Below are 21,642 nucleotides of genomic sequence, written 5' to 3'. Positions count from 1 at the left end.
CTTCAGGACTATTTTAGAAGTTCAGCTTTATGTGATGGTAACACAGTTTTTAAGCAGATCAACTATGATGGTGACTTACTACAATTTAGCTGAGAAAAAACTATTAAAACAAAAAAGAGTACGTTGTTACTGTACATCAGGGATCTTATCTCGCTGCAGCATATGGAGCACAGACCACAACCACATTTTCTATATTCTATACATTGCTGAGTGCTCTCCTGTAAGCATTCAATAGCAACAATCCCTGACAACTAATTGAGAAGTCTCATTTTTCTCAATGGAAGCAGGTGCCAACTCAGAAAACATATAAAAGTAAAAAGTTGTTTTCCCTGCTTTTCTCATGATATTAAAATATAAGTCTTCCTGAAAACAAGTAACACCAACATGCCTTACTGTAAGAACATAGCATAAATTGCTCAGTACCAAAGACTTCTTATAGCTCCTTATGTCCTCCTTTCCATACATCTTTTTAAAAATGAATTTAAAAACTTGCTTAAGCTAAATGCAAAGTAATTCCAGACTAACACCATAGTGAAGTGGCGCCCAGATATGTATTTCTAAGTATCTCATTACACTTGCATTAGTTTCTCTACCAATAAGGCCTCAACGAGAGCTGAAATCCACAGCACGTTACACACGTTCATCCCTTTTCCTTTCTCTAGCACTGTTATTTGCTCACCCAGGGAGCAAGATGGTTTAGATAACTGATACGGCCAAAACGAGCAAAAACCTCAAAAATTCATTTCAGCTGAATCGCCATAGCAACAAGTCTCAAAGTTAACAGTGCCAATACAAAGAAAAAGGATGGAAATGTGGCTGACATCATTGCCTTAGTGCTGCATCTTCGGTGCGATGGATGGCAAGCCAATTAAGAAAAGCCTAAGTAAATCAGTCTTACTGTATGTCATGATTTTCAAATTCAACCTCACACAAAGGTCAGGGAAACAAAACAAAAGCCTTCCCAAATAGTGTTGAAATTGCAACATAAAAGCTTTTTACTCTTGGGAAAGAATTACCCTTTTTTTGAGTTGGTGTGGACGGGAAGAAAAGTTTTGCTTTTCAAAATAAAGCACAGAAAATTAAAAATATTATCTTTATCTTAACTACAGCAAGTTTACTATACTTTCATGAAAAGTATTAGTTATTCAAATTCTGTCTGTAATTTTCTTATATTTTAAATACATGTTCTATGGAAAATGAGCTGTTAAGAAGCGGTAATATCTACTGCTTGTAGAAAAGAACTTTTCTGGAAATTTTCAGAAAGTGAAAAGCAGGAAACTCAGGAATATGTTTGTCTAAACAGTAAAAAAGAAAAAAAAAAAAAGGCTGCTTTTCAACATGAGCTGTTACATAGTAAAATTAGCAGTCATTTTGTTTTTCCAGGAGCCAGAAACAGCAATGTGTTTTTTCAACAAAAGCATTAGTTTAGTCTTCCAGGAACGGTATTAGATATCAGTAAACTGAGACTTAGTTACACCAATAAAACTTTTCTGTGATGTAAGTAGGCTTTGGTATCTCAATGTAAGTAGGTCAAATATGCAAAATTCTGAACAACATTTCCAATTAGAAACCTAGTCAATTGTTCTGTGTAAGTCAGATACTCTGCAGAAGTGTTACTTAAACAGAGCCAGCCCAAGGCTACTTCTGCTGACATTAATTCCCAGCCCCATGCTAACCCCCCTTACTATGACACAAATAGTTCTGCCAACATTTCGTGAACCAGATCAAGGAATTAAATTAGATGAAATGTAACAGAACAAAAGAACAAAAATTTCATGAAGAATTAATTTGATGGCTGTAAGAAATGGCCAGGCTAGCTTACAAAAGAAGGCAGTGTGAGAGAAGGTACAAGAACACAAAGGTGACTGAAGATTGCTTAAGCTGTCATTACCCCACAGAAATGTGTGACTCTGCCTTCAGAAGGAACAAGACGGGGCCCTGAGCAACCTGATCCTGTTGAAGATGTCCCTGCTCATTGCAGGGGGGTTGGACTACATGACCTTTAAATGTCCCTTCCAACCCAAACTATTATACGATTCTATGAAAAACAGAAAACTGACGTCCACCTTGACGGTCACTTCTCCCTTCCTTCCTCCTCCTCCAAAGCTCTGAATGCATGTACTTTAAATGGTGTTGAGGGAAATCAGTGAAGAATTCTGAAAAAGGAACACTAACTCCATTGTCAGCATTATTACAGTCTGATTTGATAGAACAGGCTTCAATTAATAATTTATATGGATTCCAGAACTGTGAGGTCTCACAGTTATATTTACTATACTGAATAGTTGCTAATAGATTTATGATTTGTCAAATCCATTACCTATACCACTATAGCAAGCTTAATTATCTTCAAAACATTTAACAAAATCATGGATAAATCTGTTAGAACTTATACTCAACTCTGAGGCATTTTAATCTTATCCCAGAATTCTGAAATACGATGATGCAGTTGCAATGAACCACTAAAGCCCTGTTTACATTCCAGAAACTTCAACTGATGCAATTAACTCAATCCAGTTGCTTAATGTAATAAATAACAGAGGTTAGCTATGGTTGCGTAAATCCTGATGAACTCCTACTCCATTACAATTTTACGCAAGTACAAAAAGACACTGTTACATGTTTCCTCATTGTAGGACTTTGGAAGATAAAGAAACACTTCCCAACAACTTGCAGTACAGGAGATGTAAGGTGTTTCTAAGCACCCCCAGGCACTCTGAGGAACCCCTGTAGGATACCAAGTACCAAGGGCTCTGCACCGGAGGTAAAAACCTCCACCTGTACTACTATTCACTGGAGGATTCTCAAATTACCTTTCACACTGGAGTGAGAAACTCATCGCCATGTGATTACATACTTGGTATCACTGCACAGAAAGTTGATACACAATGTACTATTATGAAACTGTTACAAAATATATAATGTATTCTGGAAATTCCATTTTGTTAGTAATTTTGCATTCGTATTTGTAATATCCAAACATGTTATCAGAGAGAAGCCCCTAAGACCAAAGCCTTCAACATAAACCTGCAATAATGCAAAAGCTGTTAAAGTCAGAATTCTCAGCATTAAGCAGGAGTGTCTCAGTACACGATTTCATGACAAGTTAAGACCATCTAATGACTGTCACTGATAGGGGCAAGTCTGCTCCTAGCAATTACATCTGTCCAACTCCCTAGTAATCTGGTTCAGGGAGATAAGCAAGAAGAAAACTACTTCTATACCCAAGTCCTTAACTGTCTCAGAAGAGGACTGGCTAAGAGCCAGCACAGATGTAAAGGCAATATAAGGGATGTATGACTGATGATGGGGAGAAGACAGTCAAAGTGCTCCTTTTGACTGCTCACTAGGCAGGCAACGGTTACAGTACTAGCCAAAACACAGGAAACCTACATGGAAGTCCATCTGCCACCACAGCTAACGCCTCTTGGCAGGTAAGTACAATAAACTAGCAGAAAACTAACCTGAAAATTTAAAAAAAAAATTAAAAAATAATTCCAGGTTAATAGGATGAGAAAGCCCAGTGGAGAGTTCAAGAGAACAAGAATAAGTGAAAACAGAATTGCACCAAACAGAATTGCACCAAACAGAATTGCACCAAACAGAATTGCACCAAACAATTAAGCTGGTTATGCTGCTCTGGAATCACAACCTGGAAATAATCAGAAAATTCTCCAGAAAGCCTTACAAGCTCCATCTTGAAATATTTAACAAACATGGTTAAAAAGTAGGCCATAGGGCTGGAACAGAAATATAACAAGATGTTTCTGTCAGACATGTTAATGTATCATATGCAGAAGACAAAATATTATAATAATCTAATCCATTGCCTTTCTTGTTCACTAAACAGCAACCCTCTGCTGACTCCATTTTGTGTTTTTGGACTCCTTTTATTCTCTTTAAGCTGTCATTTCTCATTTCCAGGTCTCAGATGCCTTATGACTTCTTGTTCTGATCAGGAGAGCAGTATATATTAAAAACTCATATTTAGTAAAGCTGTACGTGCACAGCTTATAAGCAGATCTAAATTATAACTGCCACAGTTACCCTCCCTTCCCCACCTCACCAGATGTCTGCCCCACAGCTTTGCGCATGCAGGCACTTGTATGTAATAGCAGGGTTAATCAGTTCATGATTCAGAAAAAAAATAATACTACAAAAAAGGATCGATTTTCAGTTAGATCAGCCACCTGATACAGCTTACTATGCAACAGCATAATTGTCAGTGTCAGCCTTACGAGAAGGGTAGAAAAATGCAGCTGAAGCTGAGCACACAGGGCTGCATAGCTCTGACCACAGCTATAGATTCGCTCTTACGTATCACATAATAGAGCATAAATAAGAAGTGTCAGCTATGGTTTTAAGCTCCAGCTTCATTACTGCCTAACCCTATCTACACGCTGGCTAACAAAGCTCTAATACCTCTGCACCCACTGGTGTGTTCCTGCCCTCTCCCTTACACCAGGTTCTGGCAGCCTACCAAGCCATTTCAGCACACCAAGCTAGTAGAAAACTATTCATGTTTTACGGTTCAGTTAGCTTCCTGCCAGCTTGGGTATGGAAGGAAGTGGATAAAACTGCTGCATCGAGCAGTTTGACCAGCTTAGGCTGCTTTGAAACCACCATCTTTCTTAAACTGATTCAAAGGCTCTGTTAACACCCTTGTTACAGATTAAACAATGCATGTTTCAGCTTAGCTTAAACTGAACTGGAATTGATTTATAGCCATTAAAGCGCTCGCAACACAACAAGAATGTTCATGAAGAACATCAGGCTAATTGGTTTTAAAGCAACTTAATTTATTTTCCCACAGCTTTCTTTAGACATGGTCTCACACGAGCTGTACAAACTGTAGCAGACCAAGTTCAGTTAGGAACTTGCAGCATATCAGTTTCTCCAGCGCAAGTGTGAAGTTATACAGTACACCGATTGATCTCCTGCACAGGCTTCTCAGACCAGCAAAAAAGCCAAACAAATCAAGCAATGCTCTATGCTTCCCTTAAGTGTTTGTCTGTATAGGGCCAATTTCCTCATCTACATCCTTTCTAAAACACACAAGGGAAGATTCTGAACAAGATTAATGTTACAAGAGGAAACATTGTTACCACTATCCCTGCTGCACTTTTTAACCTTACGCAGAGTGCATCAGGAGTTTAGAAACCCTGCTTTGTGACTTTGCTTCTGTAGAAACACTGCACTGAACTAACAGAGAAACTTACCTCGATTCAAATAACTGAAGGCCAGAAAGAATATTTTTAGCAGCCCTATAATATGGCCAGCTCTTGTACTGAGCAGATGACATTTATGATCCTTTTACTTTCTCTGCAAAACTACGTATTCAACTAGTATAAAGTTCTACCACTAATTCATAGATTAGGTTGGGAATACAACAAAGCAAGATGGCTTATGGGCAAGTCTCAAGACTTCCTTACAACCACTTTGCTTCACTGAAAAAAACCATACACCTGTAAGGGTTGTATAACCATGTTTTCTTTCCAAGTTACCTCATTAAAAACAAGGGAATGCAGATGATCTGTGCCATGCTTTCAAGACAATTGCATCTGCACATTCAGAGTTAACTAGACTTATGACCCCTGTAGTGAAATGTGATGAATAAGTGGGTATGTGCCAGAATTTTTAAAGGATGGTAGTAACCACTGCTGTCGTTTTACAGAAACAGCTTTCAAGTAAACTGAGCTGCAAAGTCAGCTGCAAGTACAAAAGGAGATGGACAGACAGCTGGCAGTCAGTTGCAAAGAACTGGAGTAAACACCATGTGCAAGTATTCTGATCGAAAGGCATTTCTGTTCCCCCACTCCAAATGACAGTGGGAATATTTACACTGATATAGATGGTTACATATTTGGCTTCCTCTATATTCAAAGATAACATCGTTTGCCTGTAGTAACTCATGCAGAGGGAAAACTCCAGAAATCAGGACAGTCTGTCTATCACCTAAAATTCCATCGACAAATTCAATTCATGCCACGATAACAGGATGGATATGTAAATGTCCTTTAAACACATACTGCTTGGGGGACCAATTTTTGTGGAAACAGAAATGTTACCTTGTTTATTCTTAGGAAAAATAGGATTAATTACCGTAGCAAATACTGCCTCCTTCTTCCTGCTATTATTGTTACTATTGCTATTATTACTACAACTATTTTCTCCTACATTGCAAATCTATAGTACTTTAAAGGAAACCATGGTGAGATGATATAAGAGGCTGATGTTTTTTCATCATTTAACCTTAGTTATTCATAAACCAGAAATAACAATGGAGTGTGTGAAGGGGGGAGGTTTGACACGTAATGAAAACCAAACAAAAATTAAAGCACTTTCTAACATGCAATAGTCATTGTAAAAAATACAATGAGTCTCGAGTCTTCACTCAAGAGTAGCTTCATGGTAGATTACAAAGTTTCAACATCCTGGTTTACAAATATTTGTGTGTCGTAGAACATAAATGAAATATTCGTTCTTACTCACCTTTGGATCGAGTGGAGATATCCATCCCCTCCACCACTTCCTGCTCTGCCTTTATTTCCTCTTCAGCCAAGCTGCAGGATTCAAAAAGGTGAATGAGAATAGTTACAGATTTTATTATTCCCATGTCTACCTTCATGTATAGAAGTTCAACATAACACTGTCAAATACAACAATATTAAAATTTCTGATGAAATGAAAGGTTTGCTGTGTAAAGAAACAACCCCGGCACACATGTATTCTGCATGGTACCAATCAGAAAGGTAACATTTTCTTACTCATGGCAGTCTTGTAATATGTACTGAAGATTATGTCTCTACATGTATAAACTGTATGTGACAGATGAACAGGAATTCTGCTCCTTGTAGCTCCTAATCTAAGGCCTCTATAAACCGTGTTTACACATGCCTTCTACCATTTAAACACTCACCAGCATCAGTGAAGAGATTGGCTGAATAACAGATTTAGCAACACAGAATAGCTTGCAAAATTAGAAGGTAACATGCAGTTTTTAGAACTATTAGATAAATAATTTCAATGATTTTGAAACTAGACTACATAACAGCAAACTGAATATTTATAATTTATTAGCAATACAATTCCACCAATTATTAACTATAATAAAGGCTAATCAGAACAGAGTTGTTACTATCATTCAACCAATTTTACATAGACAGTTCTAATTAATTCCAAGTAGGATTAAATGATTAAGTAGATGACAAACTATATGTGACTTGCTGACATTCTACTTTCTTATAGTGATGCCATAACTCAATTAATTTGGCTAGTTAAGTCAGTTTGGGGTAGGAAGTGAGAGGAAAAAGAACTAGAATGAATATTGAGTTACACACCATTTTTGGAGATCTGACTATCAAAATAAGAGATAAAAGAAAACACGATGTTGAAGCAAGCCCAAATTCAAAATGACAGACAAATGAGGTTATGGTGCCTGAAGGAGGTATCAGAGTTGTCCTTCAATAACACCAGAGCACAACAGCCGAGCAGGATGTAGATCTCTTCCTCTGTAGTGACAATTTACTGTGTAGTCTGTTAACGTAAGTCGTTGCTGATACCAGTTTACATTGATATGGCAGACTGTGAACTACCGCTGCTGTGGAGGGGACTGAGATTCCATTCAGCCACCCCGGCTCTAGGAACCGCTATTTCTACAATGGAAGCCAAGAGGACAGCTAGAGACCTTTGCTTTAGTCACTGTGGTTAAATCTGCCCAAGACGGCTAATCAGAACTCGGAAACTACTCTGAGGACTTGGTCACATTTATTTCAGAGAAACTCTTTGGCCTGACAAACAGTTTATATTAGCAGGAGTTTTGTTACTGGTGTAAGTTAAAACAGCTTCCTAAACAAAGTAAAACTTACCAGAAAGACTTTTCAGTCTGATATTTGTCAAAGCTATTTTTAACCAACTATAAGCTACTGGGGAGTTGAGTTGCAATTCCCTTCACACTTCTAAACAGGACAGTTATGTCAGCAAAAATTTTAAATACCAATTAACCAAGCTCAAAGTATGGAAGAGCCAAAGCTGAGATGATCTGTGAATTCCAGAAATCATTACTCTTTACTTGTCATTTGTATATAGCAATAATTTACAAATTAAGCTCTTTAAAGCCACAAAACAGTGAAGAAAAGTTCTATTCTATCAGCATCAAATCTCTCAGCTCATGGACTACGCTGTTAATTTCATCAGCAAGGAAATGCACCCTTGTGATCAGAATTATGATAAATGTGTAGCACACTTGACCGTAGCACAATGCATTTCAGATTTATTTTGCATGGGCAGATTAAATGCATAACATAGCTGACCGTACTACTATGCTCACTGATTTACTATGCACGGGCAGATCAATTACACATTTGTTACCCCTTTCCCAGGGGGCCTCCAGCAAAGAGGAGCTGGCACTGTGTTGCAGACACCAAAACATTTCATGCACCACTTGCCTCTGCCCATTCTCTTTCTTAAGCAATGGAAAGGGATGGGCTCACAGGATGGGTTCCTTGTTCTCTTCCCATGTTGCATTGGGCTTTTTTCTTCCCCATCCCCATTACAAAAACCAATTTCAGTATCACCAAACTGTAACAAAATCCATATTTTTAAAACATCTTGTATATATGATTTATAATGCACAGAGGTAAACATGTAATAACACACTAGTTCTGTCAAAAGTGAAGTAATTTGACAGTACGCATTACGTGGTTTTAAAATATAGATCCAGTTTCAGCCACAGATTAGGACATACAAGTCTTTACGAGACTCAGGTTGAAGTCGTAAGATCATTTTACACAGGCTGCTACTAAAAGGAATGGTTTCCCCAATCCCTAACTTCATGTTCCAGAAATCATGTTCATTTTAACTGAGTCAGTTCTGTGATCCAGCTCACTGTGCAGCTGGATGTCCACAAAAAAAGGAAATGGGAGCATACGCATGTGGGAAGGGGGGAAGGGAATAATAATATCTTTTTAGCAGCAGCTTACATCTAAGTTACATTAAAGCAATCACAACATGCCAGAGTCATTCAAATCCATCAGGCGGCATTTTCTTCAAATCACAACCTGAGGGGAACATGATACAACAAGAAAGATACAGTAGTTGCTACAGGTCAGTATTAAAAGACACAGAGCTGTGCAGGAGCCCTGGCTGAGAAATGCCTGTGACAGCCCAAACAGCCACACAGTAGCAGGAGCCGTTCCGCACCCTGCCCAAAGCAGAGGGGAGGCCCAAACCTGGCTCGGTGGGACAGGGCAGGGCTCCCATCCCACGTATTGGGTACAGCACAGGAGGCTCCTTCAGCCCTACATCTTTCTCTCCCCATCTAATGCGTTTAATTTATGAAATTCAGCCAGTTTCCTCCATCACCTTTTTGAGTGTTCTTTCAATAGATCTACTGAGACAAGAAAAACATTCTTCATAAGCAGTTCCAAGATGAACAAAGTATCTTGTCTTGACACATCTCTGGTAAATCAGACAAGATGCCTGAAGATAGCTTTCCCAAGGATTTGAAATATAAATGAACAATCAAAAATGCGTTCACCACTTGACACAGAGGTTCTTCATTTTTCTTAGCAATGCAGGTGCATATATCCGACACACACATATGCACACTACGTGCCATCCACAACTAAAACAAAATTCAGCCATTATCTACTGTACTATGAAAACTGAGCCTTAGAGGAACAGATTGCATCTCCATATTCTCTACTATAATTAATCTTGCTCAACCATTTAAGGGCACAAACACTTAACTCTGTAAGAAAATCACTGAGATTGTTCTGAAAAAAACTCAAAACATTGCGGGGGGAAGGGGAACAGTTAAATAAGTGTATTAGGCTAAGCTATAAAAGATACTTAACATTCACAGCCCTTCAGAAGCATCTCCCATTGTTTTATTTGCTGTAACGTTTTATGACTTGCACAACATGACATTGTTTGGATGTGGCAGTGATGATTGCAGTGCTAATCTTTAAGACTCAAGTTTGTAAATACATGCTAGCAATTCACAGCCAGTTTACAGTAACTTTTCTAAAGGTGACAGATCTTTTCACCTTTGCACCTTCCATCAATATAAGCAATATTCTGAAAATGTTTTATAAAGCACAAACTTCCAAACCCAGAAATTTCATTAGCAAAAGTTTTCAAATTAAATAATTCAAGAAAAACAGGTCCTTCATGACAGGTACCTTAATATTACCACAACAACAACAAAAAAGAGAAAACTAAAACCAGCAGCAAAATAATTATAAACAAGCATTTAGTTCTATGGAGGTAGTAACTGTGTGATCAGGTAGACTATTCTAGAGAGTATTATTTTGATAATTCATTTTTGCAGGGCTTAGGGCTGTTATTTCAGTTAACATGCATTACTATCATGCATATATACTGTGAATGTGATGCTCTGAGGTTGTAGATCAAAAATGATACTGGTATATACTCAGTTAAGTACCTAGATGAATACAATAAAGACCGTATGCCATTCTGAAAGCTACTCTTATTTCCTCATTAAGATAAATGAACACAGAGGAACATATTTTAAGAACACAACTGAAATTTAAGCTTTGCCAGTTTCACTGTCAATTGACTAGAACACCAATTAATTATTTAAAACTTCTCCAGTCATATTGACAAAACTTACCAAAAAAAATTGTTTTCCAAAATGTTAAACTAATTTGTTCCATACAAATTATTTAAACATGTCTGAATGAGGGGAGAAGGGGTGGACATTATTCCTTTGGGGATAGTTGGGAACAGAAGGAAAAAAAATAAGGACTGCAAACATACAAGATTCGTTGATACTTATGTAAAAATGCAAAAAGATATTAGCTGCCTCATTTTTAAATATGTTTTCTATTAAACTGAAGACAGTGTGGGTTTTTTATATGAAATTCAGTTTTTAAAATTTCAGACCAGTAAAAAAAATACTGACTTTTCTGCTTAGGAAAATCATTCCTGTACTAGTAGTACTTACCTGAAAAATGCACGTATACAAAAATATTTAAAGCTGCTCTAACCTATATTAACTACAAACAGCAATTAAAAAGTTGCAGATGAACTACTGCAACTTGACATTTAACCAAGAAAAACTGACAGATATGGAAAACCACTCGAAACAGCTAATGCCCACATACACAATCTAGATCTACATTAGGGAAAAACACAATAATTTAAAATCAAGAACTATATATTTATGGAATTCATTTTTCCTTTTAATTAATAGAAAGCAAAACAAAAAAGCCCTGATTTAAGACTATAAGCACTAAAACTGAATTTCATCCTTAAGAGAATCCCTGCCTCTCCCATATCACATTTGTGAGTAGCAATTCCAGATAATTATTTCAAAAAACTGCATTCAACGAAAATTTGAAAAAAATTATTTGCATGCCATTGCTGAATAAATAGCAGCTTTGTATAAGCACTCACCTATAACAGTCTCTTACTCATCGGTAGCTATGCTATTTATGCAGGATTCTTAAAATGGCGTCTGACAGCACTGCACTGCCTCATTCCTGTACTGGAGCTAAAATGGTAGCAGTTTATTCAATAACAGTACCTCCTGTTTAAACAGCAGTGCTATATTCGAAGCGAGCATTAAATATCAGAAATGGTAAAGTATGACAAAAAGACACCTGACATCCAAATGTTTAACTAAAAGGCACAAGATAGGGAGTTTTGTGAAGTCACAGGTTACTAAGGAAATCACTCAATTTTAGACTCGCTCTCCAGTTTGAGCGCCTCAGATTTTGTTTCCTTCTCCAGAATTACCTGCAAAATGCTCAATTTGTATTAAGCAATTAACATAAACAAAACGCTTGTTCCAATATTTACATATAGCAATGTTTAAGCTAGTTACCTCTGATAACAAGCAAAGTAAATATATACATATATATTTAATTTAAAGAACATTTAGGTTCTTTTCAAAACCTTGTACTTATTCAATGTGCATTCAAAATATCTCCACAAAAGAGAAAATCGGGGGGGGAGGGAGGTCCTTGGTGTCACACCATCTTCTTTAAGACTACAAACTACAGATCTCAGGCCCGAGCAAGGCACCCACCAGAGTTATAGATTTCAGATGCTAAAAACATAATTTGAGAACAATCATGTTTGAAAGTAAAGCTTTATACTGTCTAAATTAAGGATGTTAACATCCTGCTACAGCATGGTTTTAGTCTCACAGTATGAAACTCAGATGCCATGACAATTGGCAACAAAGGGTTAACATAAGAATGACAGAAAACTTTTACCAACTAAATCTCAGTTCTTCTATAGCTATTTCTAAATTAGACTTTAACCTGTGGATACAAGACATGTTTATTAATATAAATGTATTTAAAATACTTTCTAGATACAATTTAAAGGGCCAAGCTTAACGGCCTACTATGAAGATTTTCAGTCTCTAGTTTGCAGACCCCTCAAAGACAGTGTACTACTATTCAGGGGTTGGCATACAACAACTAAGTAAATCAAACGTCTTCTAACAGGCTTAAATTCACTATAATGTGATTCATGTGCCCATGGGAAAAATATTAGTGATGCACAAATAACAGAATTTGAAAACTGCTGTCTACTACATTCTGCATGGGCAAAGGTTATGTTCAACTTCCAAGATATTGAAATTAATACCCTGAATTCCAGACAGGAGAGCTTTTACTGAGGTTTATCAACCTTCAACCAATTATGCTGGAGTGGCACCATTACAATGGAAAACTGACCATGACCTATCACTTTTCAGCTACTGGATCCATATGGCAAATAGACTTGAAAACAAAGCAAAGAGGAGAAATTTTTTAAAAAGGCAAAAGTGATATCACAAAACAGAAGACAGCTCAGGAAAACGAACCAATTGAAGTTTGTAGACACTGATATAATAGGCTAAATTTGTAATCTCATCTACCTATTTCTGATTTTTGAGCATGAATTTCCTCTTATTGCATGCTTCCTCAGTAGCAATGTAGGTTTTCCCCTATATTTCAATATTCCTGCCTGATGTGAGGCGGGGGGGGGGAATGTTACATTTGGAGTGGTTTATACACTGCATTTTTTTCATTCTCGGTATGTTAAGTACTGTCATTTGTTTAAAGAAATCACTCAGATTTCCCTACACTATTTAGTTTCCAACTAAAACAGCTTGCCTGTAAAGAATGAGAGAGGCATGTAGCTTCTCAAAAGCTACTGTTTCCATCATAATTTATAATCCAGATCTCTCCTTTGTTTTTCCCCCACTGCATTCTTTGTCCAGATAATTACAAAAGTAACTGCATGTTGGCACTAAATAATAATGGCTAATCATATTCATCCTGGGCAATTCACATTACTCTTTAGTAGCCAGAAAATGTGAAGTGCAATTATAAGATTAACTGCTAGTTACATTAGAGTAAGGGCCATTTGCTACAAGCTGAATAAACCTAGCCTAAATTCATAGATGTCCTGTCTAATTATGATATTAACAAGATCCAGTCCTGTAAAATCTTGGGTAGAAAGAATACATGCTTTTTCCCTGCATCTATCACTTAAACAAAACCCCACATTCCACCGTCCTGAACAGTAGAAAAAACAGCACAGAGTGCTTCTTATTATGCCATCTATGAAAGTGAGTGATAACATCATACCTTGACAAAGCACCACAAATATATGTAATTCTTCAGCTTGGCTGAATTTGCTTTATTTAGATGGAACAGGGATGGTAGAAATTTCCAGAAGGCCTTTCTCAGTCTTGCTACTGCAATTGTCAATCTTTAACCTACCCTCTGCTTCTATTGGCTCAAGGGCTCCACGGAGCAGCGCGATTGGGCTGATCTGTAAAACAACACTGCTGTCTCTACCTTGCCTCAGACATCTTGCTGCAATGCAGGCATTTCTTTTTTGTGAATTATAAAAGAATTATATTCGAGTGATTAAAAATAGTGAACTTTTAACAGACTCGCGATGCTATGTTTCATTACATGCACAAGGGCAGCTTATACAAATATGCTTCACTGTCAGCAGTGTGTCTGGAGGTGCAGATTTGAAACAGATCCTGGTTTAACAAAACCTGTGGGAGCCATTTTAATACAAGCTTTCTGATTGCAGATCACTTGCTCCTGCTTCCTCATATTAAACAAATATTATGTTGTGCACTATTTAAGACTGAAAGTAAACTGCTAATATGTATAAACTACTGCTAGGAAAATTATGTCCAAATGTAATTTCTGTTTTTAGCAACTGAAGAACAAAAACCAGAATAACTTCCTAGCTGTGTTAGCACTTTTATGTATGCTGAGAAATGCATTAAAACTGCATACAAAAATGCCATCACATGAAACTCAGTGGTACAACCCAGCAGTGTTTCAGGTTGCAAACTGAACGAGATATTCTTATATTCTAATCCTTGGGGGGGAGCCGGGGGGGGCTGTTAAGCAAAGTGAGATATTCAAAGTAAGACACTCATACTGGCAAACAAGTAGCCAGAGGTAAATTGCTACATTACAGAATGTTATCAAATACATGGCAATTGTCTGTAAAAGTTAGCATGTAACTGTGCCTCGGTGCAGTCATTTGCAAAGCTACCTTAGTTCTAAGTGCTTTCCTAAAGTCATGAAAATGTGTGGACTGTTCAAGTAAGAGCAAAAAAAAAGATCACAAAAGAGCACCCTTCTTCTGCCTTTGTTAACAATACTGGTGATCACTGAAAAACAGCTTGTTAAAACAAGCATGCAAGCACTACAATTAAAATCTTAGTAATGGGCACAAAATGTTCTAAATTAGTTATAATTCAAGCAAGTTTGTCTGAGGTTATACTTTGTATAGTATGAGAAACATATGCTCATGAAGCATTATTTACTTTACTTCATAAGGTCACTCCATTGCTGAGTACCAGCACTTTCATCACACCTCAAAAGCCTAAGGAACAATGAAAATGCGCTTTACCCTACCAGCACGGTAATTAATGATCTATGAACAAACAGCAAGCAGAATATTTTTCACTGGCCTGAGGTAAACAGGAAGTATAAGCTTCAAAATTCAGAGGCAAATTATCAAAAAACGGTGCATTCAAATTGGAACAGTTTACATGTACAAGTCCCTTAAAATGGACGCTAAGCAAATTTATTTTTTTTATATAACTAACCACTAACATTACTTCATCTACTGGACTAACTGACCCAGTAAAAACAAAACATTTGGAAAACTATTAAAAATGTTCAGAGAGTAGCATGCTGCTTACTTACCAACTGTTCAAGCACCCATCTCATTTTTCCAGTTAAGAAGATACAACAGGCTGGCAGATTTGGGAACTGATCAAAACGGAATTTCTTGAAATAATTACGTAGCATTAAACCAAAAGTTAAAAAAAAAAAAAAGAAAGAAAAAAAGGACAAAAAACAAGAACGAACAACATGTACTACTGTCATGAACCACACATGATTTTATATCCTCTGGACTCCACAACACAGAACTGTGGCTGATACAGTGTAAAACAAAAAGGCACAGATAAAAGGTACATTAGTTTATTTGAACTATGTAAAAGAAGCAAGCTAACAGTTCAAAAACATTTTCCATAAAGAATCAGATTTGTAAACAGATGTACTGCTGCATTTTATTGAGCAGAGCCCATTTCCAAAATCTGCAGCATGAAAACTCTCCTTCAAAGGAACAAAATGTTAACCATAGATTGTCCCTCAGAAAGAGAAACACGTTGTATTAATTACTCCTGCAGGAAAAAAAGTTCAATAATCATTTTAAGTTAAGATAAGCTGCATAAAATACATGATGCAACAGCACACCACCACCTAGGCCCAATATCTACAATCTGCCATTAGCACTTTTTGCTGATGTCTAGGTTTTTAAAAATCCCATATTTTCTCAGAGATAACTTATCTTAGCTATTCCATTCACTGTTTAGAAAGGTAAACTTGCCTGTTCTTCTGTCTGCCATTATCCCTGCTTGACTCCCCGTAGGGCAGTTAAACGCATCTGCTCCCTAGCTTCCATTTTCTCTTCAGCAGGCATGTGACACAACAGACAATAGTGCTGGCAAACTGCTCAGAGAGAGAAAGCTTCTTTGGAATACCAGGATCTTGATAAACTCTAAAAACACCATCCTCCTGTGAAGAAGTAGGTATGCCAAGGTTTTGCCAGTCTGCAAAATAAAGCTGTGGCTAATGGCTACTAACCATGTGACCCAAGAAAGCAAATTTAAACAGTTCCAACTTAATAAAGTGCTGTGGTGTGAGTTTTGCACAACAAATCACAGAGAATCACACTCTCAACCCACAACTCATAGGCCTTAGAGAAAAAAAAAATGTAAAAAGTAAGGCTTACCTCTGTGGATGCATTGTTAACACAGTGTTATGTCAATACTTATAAAACATGGAGGACAGGCTCTCAGTACTCAGGCAGAAAGGGCTTGGCACTTCAGCTTGATGATCTGTCTTCCTAATAAAAGCTAACCCCGGATTGGCTACTTTGGTAAATCTGAATGTAAAGCTTCAGGGGATTGGCTGAAACACTTCCTGAGCGATTATCTTTGTGCAGCTCTGGCAAGCAGGAGCCATCCTGTGCAGAGAGAAGACAGGCTAAGCTAGGCCCGTTTCAGCAAAAGAAACTTGAAAAGAAACCCCAAATGTACGCTCCCCGGATAAAATACACAGATTTTCAAGCAGAGCAAAGTGTTTGCAGACTGCCTGCCTGAGCAAATGTGTCTCAACATGCCCCTACTGAAGGCATTTGGATGTTTTAAGGCTGAAGGAGGAAGAGTTCACGCAGGTCGCAAAAGCTGTTCTTTATAAACAAAAAGCTAAATCCACTTTGCTGGTGTTCTGCAATGTGTTGCACGCAGAAAGCAAGGCCACAGAAAGAGAGCAAAACATACCAAAAGTGAACATGCACAGGTGGGACTGAAATTAATAACTGTAAATTCAAGAGAATTCTCCTACTCCAGAAATTAAACATATTAACACCTACCGTAGCAACCATATACAGACAGTGGGATTTCTTTAGATACTATGATAAGCCGAGCCTTAAATAGGAAAAACTTCATGTCTTATTTCCACAAAAACTATTATACAACTGAAATTGCATTATCACAGAGGGTTGCTGCCATTCAGTGCACGCCCTCCCTGTTTACAAAAATGCTGCAGAGCATAACCAAAAATATCAGTATCACACCAGCTCCTGTATTCTCAAACACCCCCCGGCCCCCACCTTTCGGCCTGCTCGGGCTGTTACACAAATCTGACTTCCGTATGAGTCGCTGCGGCCGCAGTTTCCTGTCTATTAACCCTGTAGGGCTTGGTGCTTTTTAAGGTACAACACAGGCCCTAAGCAGACGTAGATTTCTCTGCGTGGCAAGTTACTGGTCTGCTTGCACATAAACATTAATATGGCTTTTCAGATGTTTTTGCTTTACCTTCTATCTTTTACTAAAATGCTGCAAATGAAACAAAATGAGAAAACAGCATGTAAGCAACTGGTTTGATTTGCGGCCAATTCCCAAGCATTTGATTCAAAAATACAATTCAGTTCTCTTCCCTGATGCAGTGAAAGTGGGTGGATTTATCGGTATGCCAGGAAGGAAGAAAGTCTTAACTCCAGATGAAGATTTTAAAGGTCAAATCGTTAGAAAGGCCCCAACAAGGCTTTACATTTTTGTTCAAAATTTTGCACCTGTATTAGGTAGGTTAGCCTTGTCATTCTATAGCCACCAACAAATTACAATGGAAACCATAGATTAAAAGGTGATTCTAAAGCATATTATCAAAGGATTATTTTTTAAAAAGAGTTGTAGAGGGAGAGGTTTAATATTAAACCAGTAATTATTAAATAATAAGCTAAAATAACTAAAGCAAAATAAACATTCTTCCAATCCAGCATGCAAGATCTAGGATTGTCCAAAACCGACTATAGAAAACCCTGTCCCATAAATCAAGGCAAGTTGCAAACGGAAAATGCACTTCACTCTACCTTTACTTGAGCGCTAATGATCCCAGAAACAATCGCAAATAAAATTAATGCCCTCCCTGAGCTCCAACCAGCACCTTTCACGATATAACTACTTTACCACACAAACCTCTTTGCTTGAGAGCTGACATGACTCATAACTTGCAACTCAGTAAAATGAATAATCCTACTCTGCATTGTACCATACTGCATTCAGATTATTTCTGGAGATATCATTGTTACAGGAAAACTGCCAAACCATCCTATCACTGGGCTTACATTTTTTGTATTCTTGTGTTTTAGGCTGCAACAGCAGATTAACAGCCCAGAGTATAAATTCTCATCTCATAAGTAATTCTCGAGACCCTGCTGGAAGCATTCTCCCTTTTTAGCTCTGGCAACGTTTTCCAGGGCAGGGAGCAGGAAGGCTCATGGATTACACTGGCAGTTTGTTCTGTTTTAGGAATGCAGCAGAAACCAGAGAGAGCGCTGCTATAAAGGGAGTCGTACAGCCCACTAGAGCAGCAACAACACACTGCAAATGCATGACATTCAAGTGCGTACTTGCATCAGTTTTAACAGTTTAAAGCATTCAAGATGGGGTTCTTTTAAATTGCATACCTAAAGGCCTATGCAACTCAGATATCACCCCCCCAACACACAAACATCCAAATTTTGATTCCTCCATGCACTAAATGTGGGGATTGTCAGTCATTAACATTTATGCTCATTGTTTGACTGCTTTACTGTAACATTATTCTATTAAAAAAAAAAAAATCCTAATCCCTATGAAGTACAGCAAGGGAACAAAACTAAGTACTCTGAATTTGTCAATGCTTTGTGCTAACCGAGAGCCAACCCTGGGAATGCAGCAATGCTGATGGTGACTGGGAACACTGCCAGGCCGACACACTTGGAGCTCTCGGAGATAATCAGCATCCGCACAGACAGAAGCAGCCTTAGAAAAGGCCTAAGGTCTTATCCTCTTGATCCAAGGAAATGGTGGCCCAAATGCAAAAGAAAAATTTACAAGCCTTCAGTCATTAGCAAGAACAAAAACCTAGAACGCATATCAGAAAGAATATAACATTTGTATTCAGCCACTAGGCTACTCTGCTACAACAGACAAAAGAATTCTGTCAGGAATCGGAAGGGGAAAGATTGAAATAACTTTCTTTTTATTTTATTGTCCATAAACATATTTTGCAGCAGGAGGTACAAGTCTGGTATAACGACACACAGGTATATCTGGAAAATTCAGAAGATTTTGTCTGTTAAGTCACAACAATTGCATGTCGTACTGCTGCTTGACCAATTCTTATACATAGGAGTGGTGAATTTATTTGGAGGGGGAAGGGAAAGGAAGGTAAAGAAAACAAAGAAGAGAGATAGGGGAAGCTAAAGGCTTTGTTAAAGCAGAAGAGAGGGCCGAGAGATTAGATTAGCTAGTATTTGTCCTTTTCAATGCTTTGGACATGATAAGGGAAAACAGGGCTCTGAGGTACGAAAAAAAAAACCAACACGCTAAAGAGAGAAACCAAAGGAAAGGTGGAAAGCACGAATTCAGTCAAAAAGAAATTAAGAGACAACAATGTTAGAAGCGCAACCTACTATATTTAGAGTTCTTTGCAAAGACCTCTGCATGCTGTGCCGAGTCTCCAGAAAGCGTGCACATCAAGCACCACAGTGTTGTAAGGCACTATACTATTTAATACATACTGAAAGCCTCAAAATTAAAAAAATACCAATAAGGAAGAGATTTGTCTGTATGACAGAAACAGGGGGGTTGAGATGTACCCCTACAGGGAGTGAATCATCACTGACAGAGAAAGAACGGTAGGTGGACAAAGGATGAGCTTTAAAAATAACATTTTGAACAGATACACAAAAGAAAAGGGTGAATGTCATGTTTTCAAAGGATAATAATAAATTTTTTAAAAAGGGGAGTTGGGGCAGGGAGTTGCATTAAAGGCTTGTAGTTCAGCCCTGGATTTCCAAATCATTGACTGACAACTGTAATTTCTGGAATAAGAAGGTGAAACATTGTGATTCAGTGTCTTTCCATGCAAGAGGTTTTTTTTCACCTTTCCCCCTTTATCCTGAATCTACCGAAGTATCAGTAACTGCTTGAAGACCACAAGATAAGACTGCCATCTGATACAGAATCCAACAATAAATATCTCTAAAGGCAGTTACCAAATTTTTAAAAGTAGGGTGGATGCTAAAATTAGTGACCTAAGAACGCTGGTAATTTTGTAAATTACCAGAAACTACTGGAGAATGTGTTGATGCCCAGTAGGTTGCTGATTTGCCCATAAGCTTAAAAGGCTTAGTGGCCAGATGAATTTGCCCTTCTGAGCAATCTTTCAATACTTTTGGTTTACATTACTTGTTCTGGATCACAGTGGTTACTCATTGTCTGCAGATTAAAAAAGCTGATTTTGTTTGTAATATACACTGAATATCTGCTGCATTATGAAACTTTTTCTTGACAGCCATTTTTAGCATGCTGTGCAACTGCCTTGTGCATGTCTTTCTAAAGGAAACCTCCATTCATGTTCATGCATCTGCCAAAAATACCTGACAAAAAAAAAGGCACCCTTGAGCCCTTTCCCTTAGAAGCCACAGCTTTTTAAAAGAGGTGCTACAGCCTATGTTTTCTTAAGGCATAAACCCATATATTTAATCCCTCTCACCTGTCTTTCCAAGATTAAACAGCTGGGACCTGGGCTGTTGGATATCATGTATAAAGCAGGATTTTTCATTATTATATATTTAAATTATATGTTTGATATTAAAAGCCTACCAGATATAATTTATTCCATATTTCATATGCAGCCTGTTAAGGAATTTTCTTTTCCATAGGTTTCCCAACGCAGAGACTCAGGCATGGATTCCAGAAATTCTTCTTAAATAAATAATTTCTTTGTAATGTACAGCTTAGAACAGCTTTTTCAGTTACCTGGAAAGCAGCTGTGAGACATATGCAGATATACTGCATATCAGACCTAAAGCATATCCACCATGCAGCTGAACTGCACCTGTGTACCAGGTGGATTTATCACGTCTACTTTGTGATAACATGGCAGTAAGTCCATCTCGCTGCACGTGCAAGGTCTGTGGCTGTGGCAATTGTAGATACCCTTCGTGAGACCTGGGTACAAAATCCTGACAGAAGTCTTGTTTCATCAAGGGATTCTAATGCTCAAGTGTGAGACGTCCTGCAAATAGCACTTATTCTGACATCAAGGTTCTTCCCAAGAAAATAGAAGAAAGTCACTGCTAGGGAAGAATTATTTAGAATTAGGTCTGAGTAATGCTAAACTCTAGTCCTATTACTATAGTTTAACTTTATTTTCTGATTTTTTCACATTCAGGAATCACTGGGTTAACGGTAATGAAACACATGACATTTTTGTTGTGTGTTTTTTGTTTGGTTGGTTTGTGTGGGTTTTTTGGCTTATTTTGCTTTAATAAAAGCTGATTATCTCACAGAAGACTCTACCAGCTAATGCTCATACAAAATATGTAAAAGGAAGGAATTATAAACGTATTGTTATTACGGTGATTTTTCCTCTCTCCTAGGCTTATATCTTATCACAACCTACTGCAGATGTAGACAACATCACTCTCACTTTTAACCTCTTTCTTGCCCCTCCACACACTAAATCTGCAGCTTGGCTTCCGCTTTAAAGCTCTGCGTATTCACAACTTTCTCCTCCATAT

At 37.7% G+C, this 21,642-nt stretch overlaps 1 protein-coding gene across 8 annotated transcripts in view; it reads right to left on the bottom strand.

Moving 5' to 3' along the window:
• ZMYND8 (zinc finger MYND-type containing 8) overlaps positions 1–16,493 on the bottom strand; it is a 52,677-nt gene extending 36,184 nt beyond the window's left edge. For 7 of the 8 annotated variants that reach the window (XR_010607029.1, XM_065645366.1, XM_065645360.1 and 4 more), the window contains exons 1-2: positions 16,300–16,493; positions 6,493–6,563 (exon numbers count right to left, since the gene is read on the bottom strand). Coding sequence is in view for 7 of the 8 variants with exons in the window: in XM_065645366.1 (XP_065501438.1) it covers positions 6,493–6,563; positions 16,300–16,313 (85 nt within the window). In the remaining variant the exon portion in view is untranslated. Of the gene's footprint in view, positions 1–6,492; positions 6,564–15,206; positions 15,273–16,299 lie in introns of all 8 variants that reach the window. The other variant, XM_065645361.1, reaches the window with a different exon arrangement.
• Positions 16,494–21,642: the final 5,149 nt, after the last annotated feature.

Source organism: Caloenas nicobarica, chromosome 15, assembly GCF_036013445.1.
Source record: "Caloenas nicobarica isolate bCalNic1 chromosome 15, bCalNic1.hap1, whole genome shotgun sequence".
NCBI classification, from domain to species: domain Eukaryota; kingdom Metazoa; phylum Chordata; class Aves; order Columbiformes; family Columbidae; genus Caloenas; species Caloenas nicobarica.
This window is presented reverse-complemented; position numbering and strand designations above follow the sequence as displayed.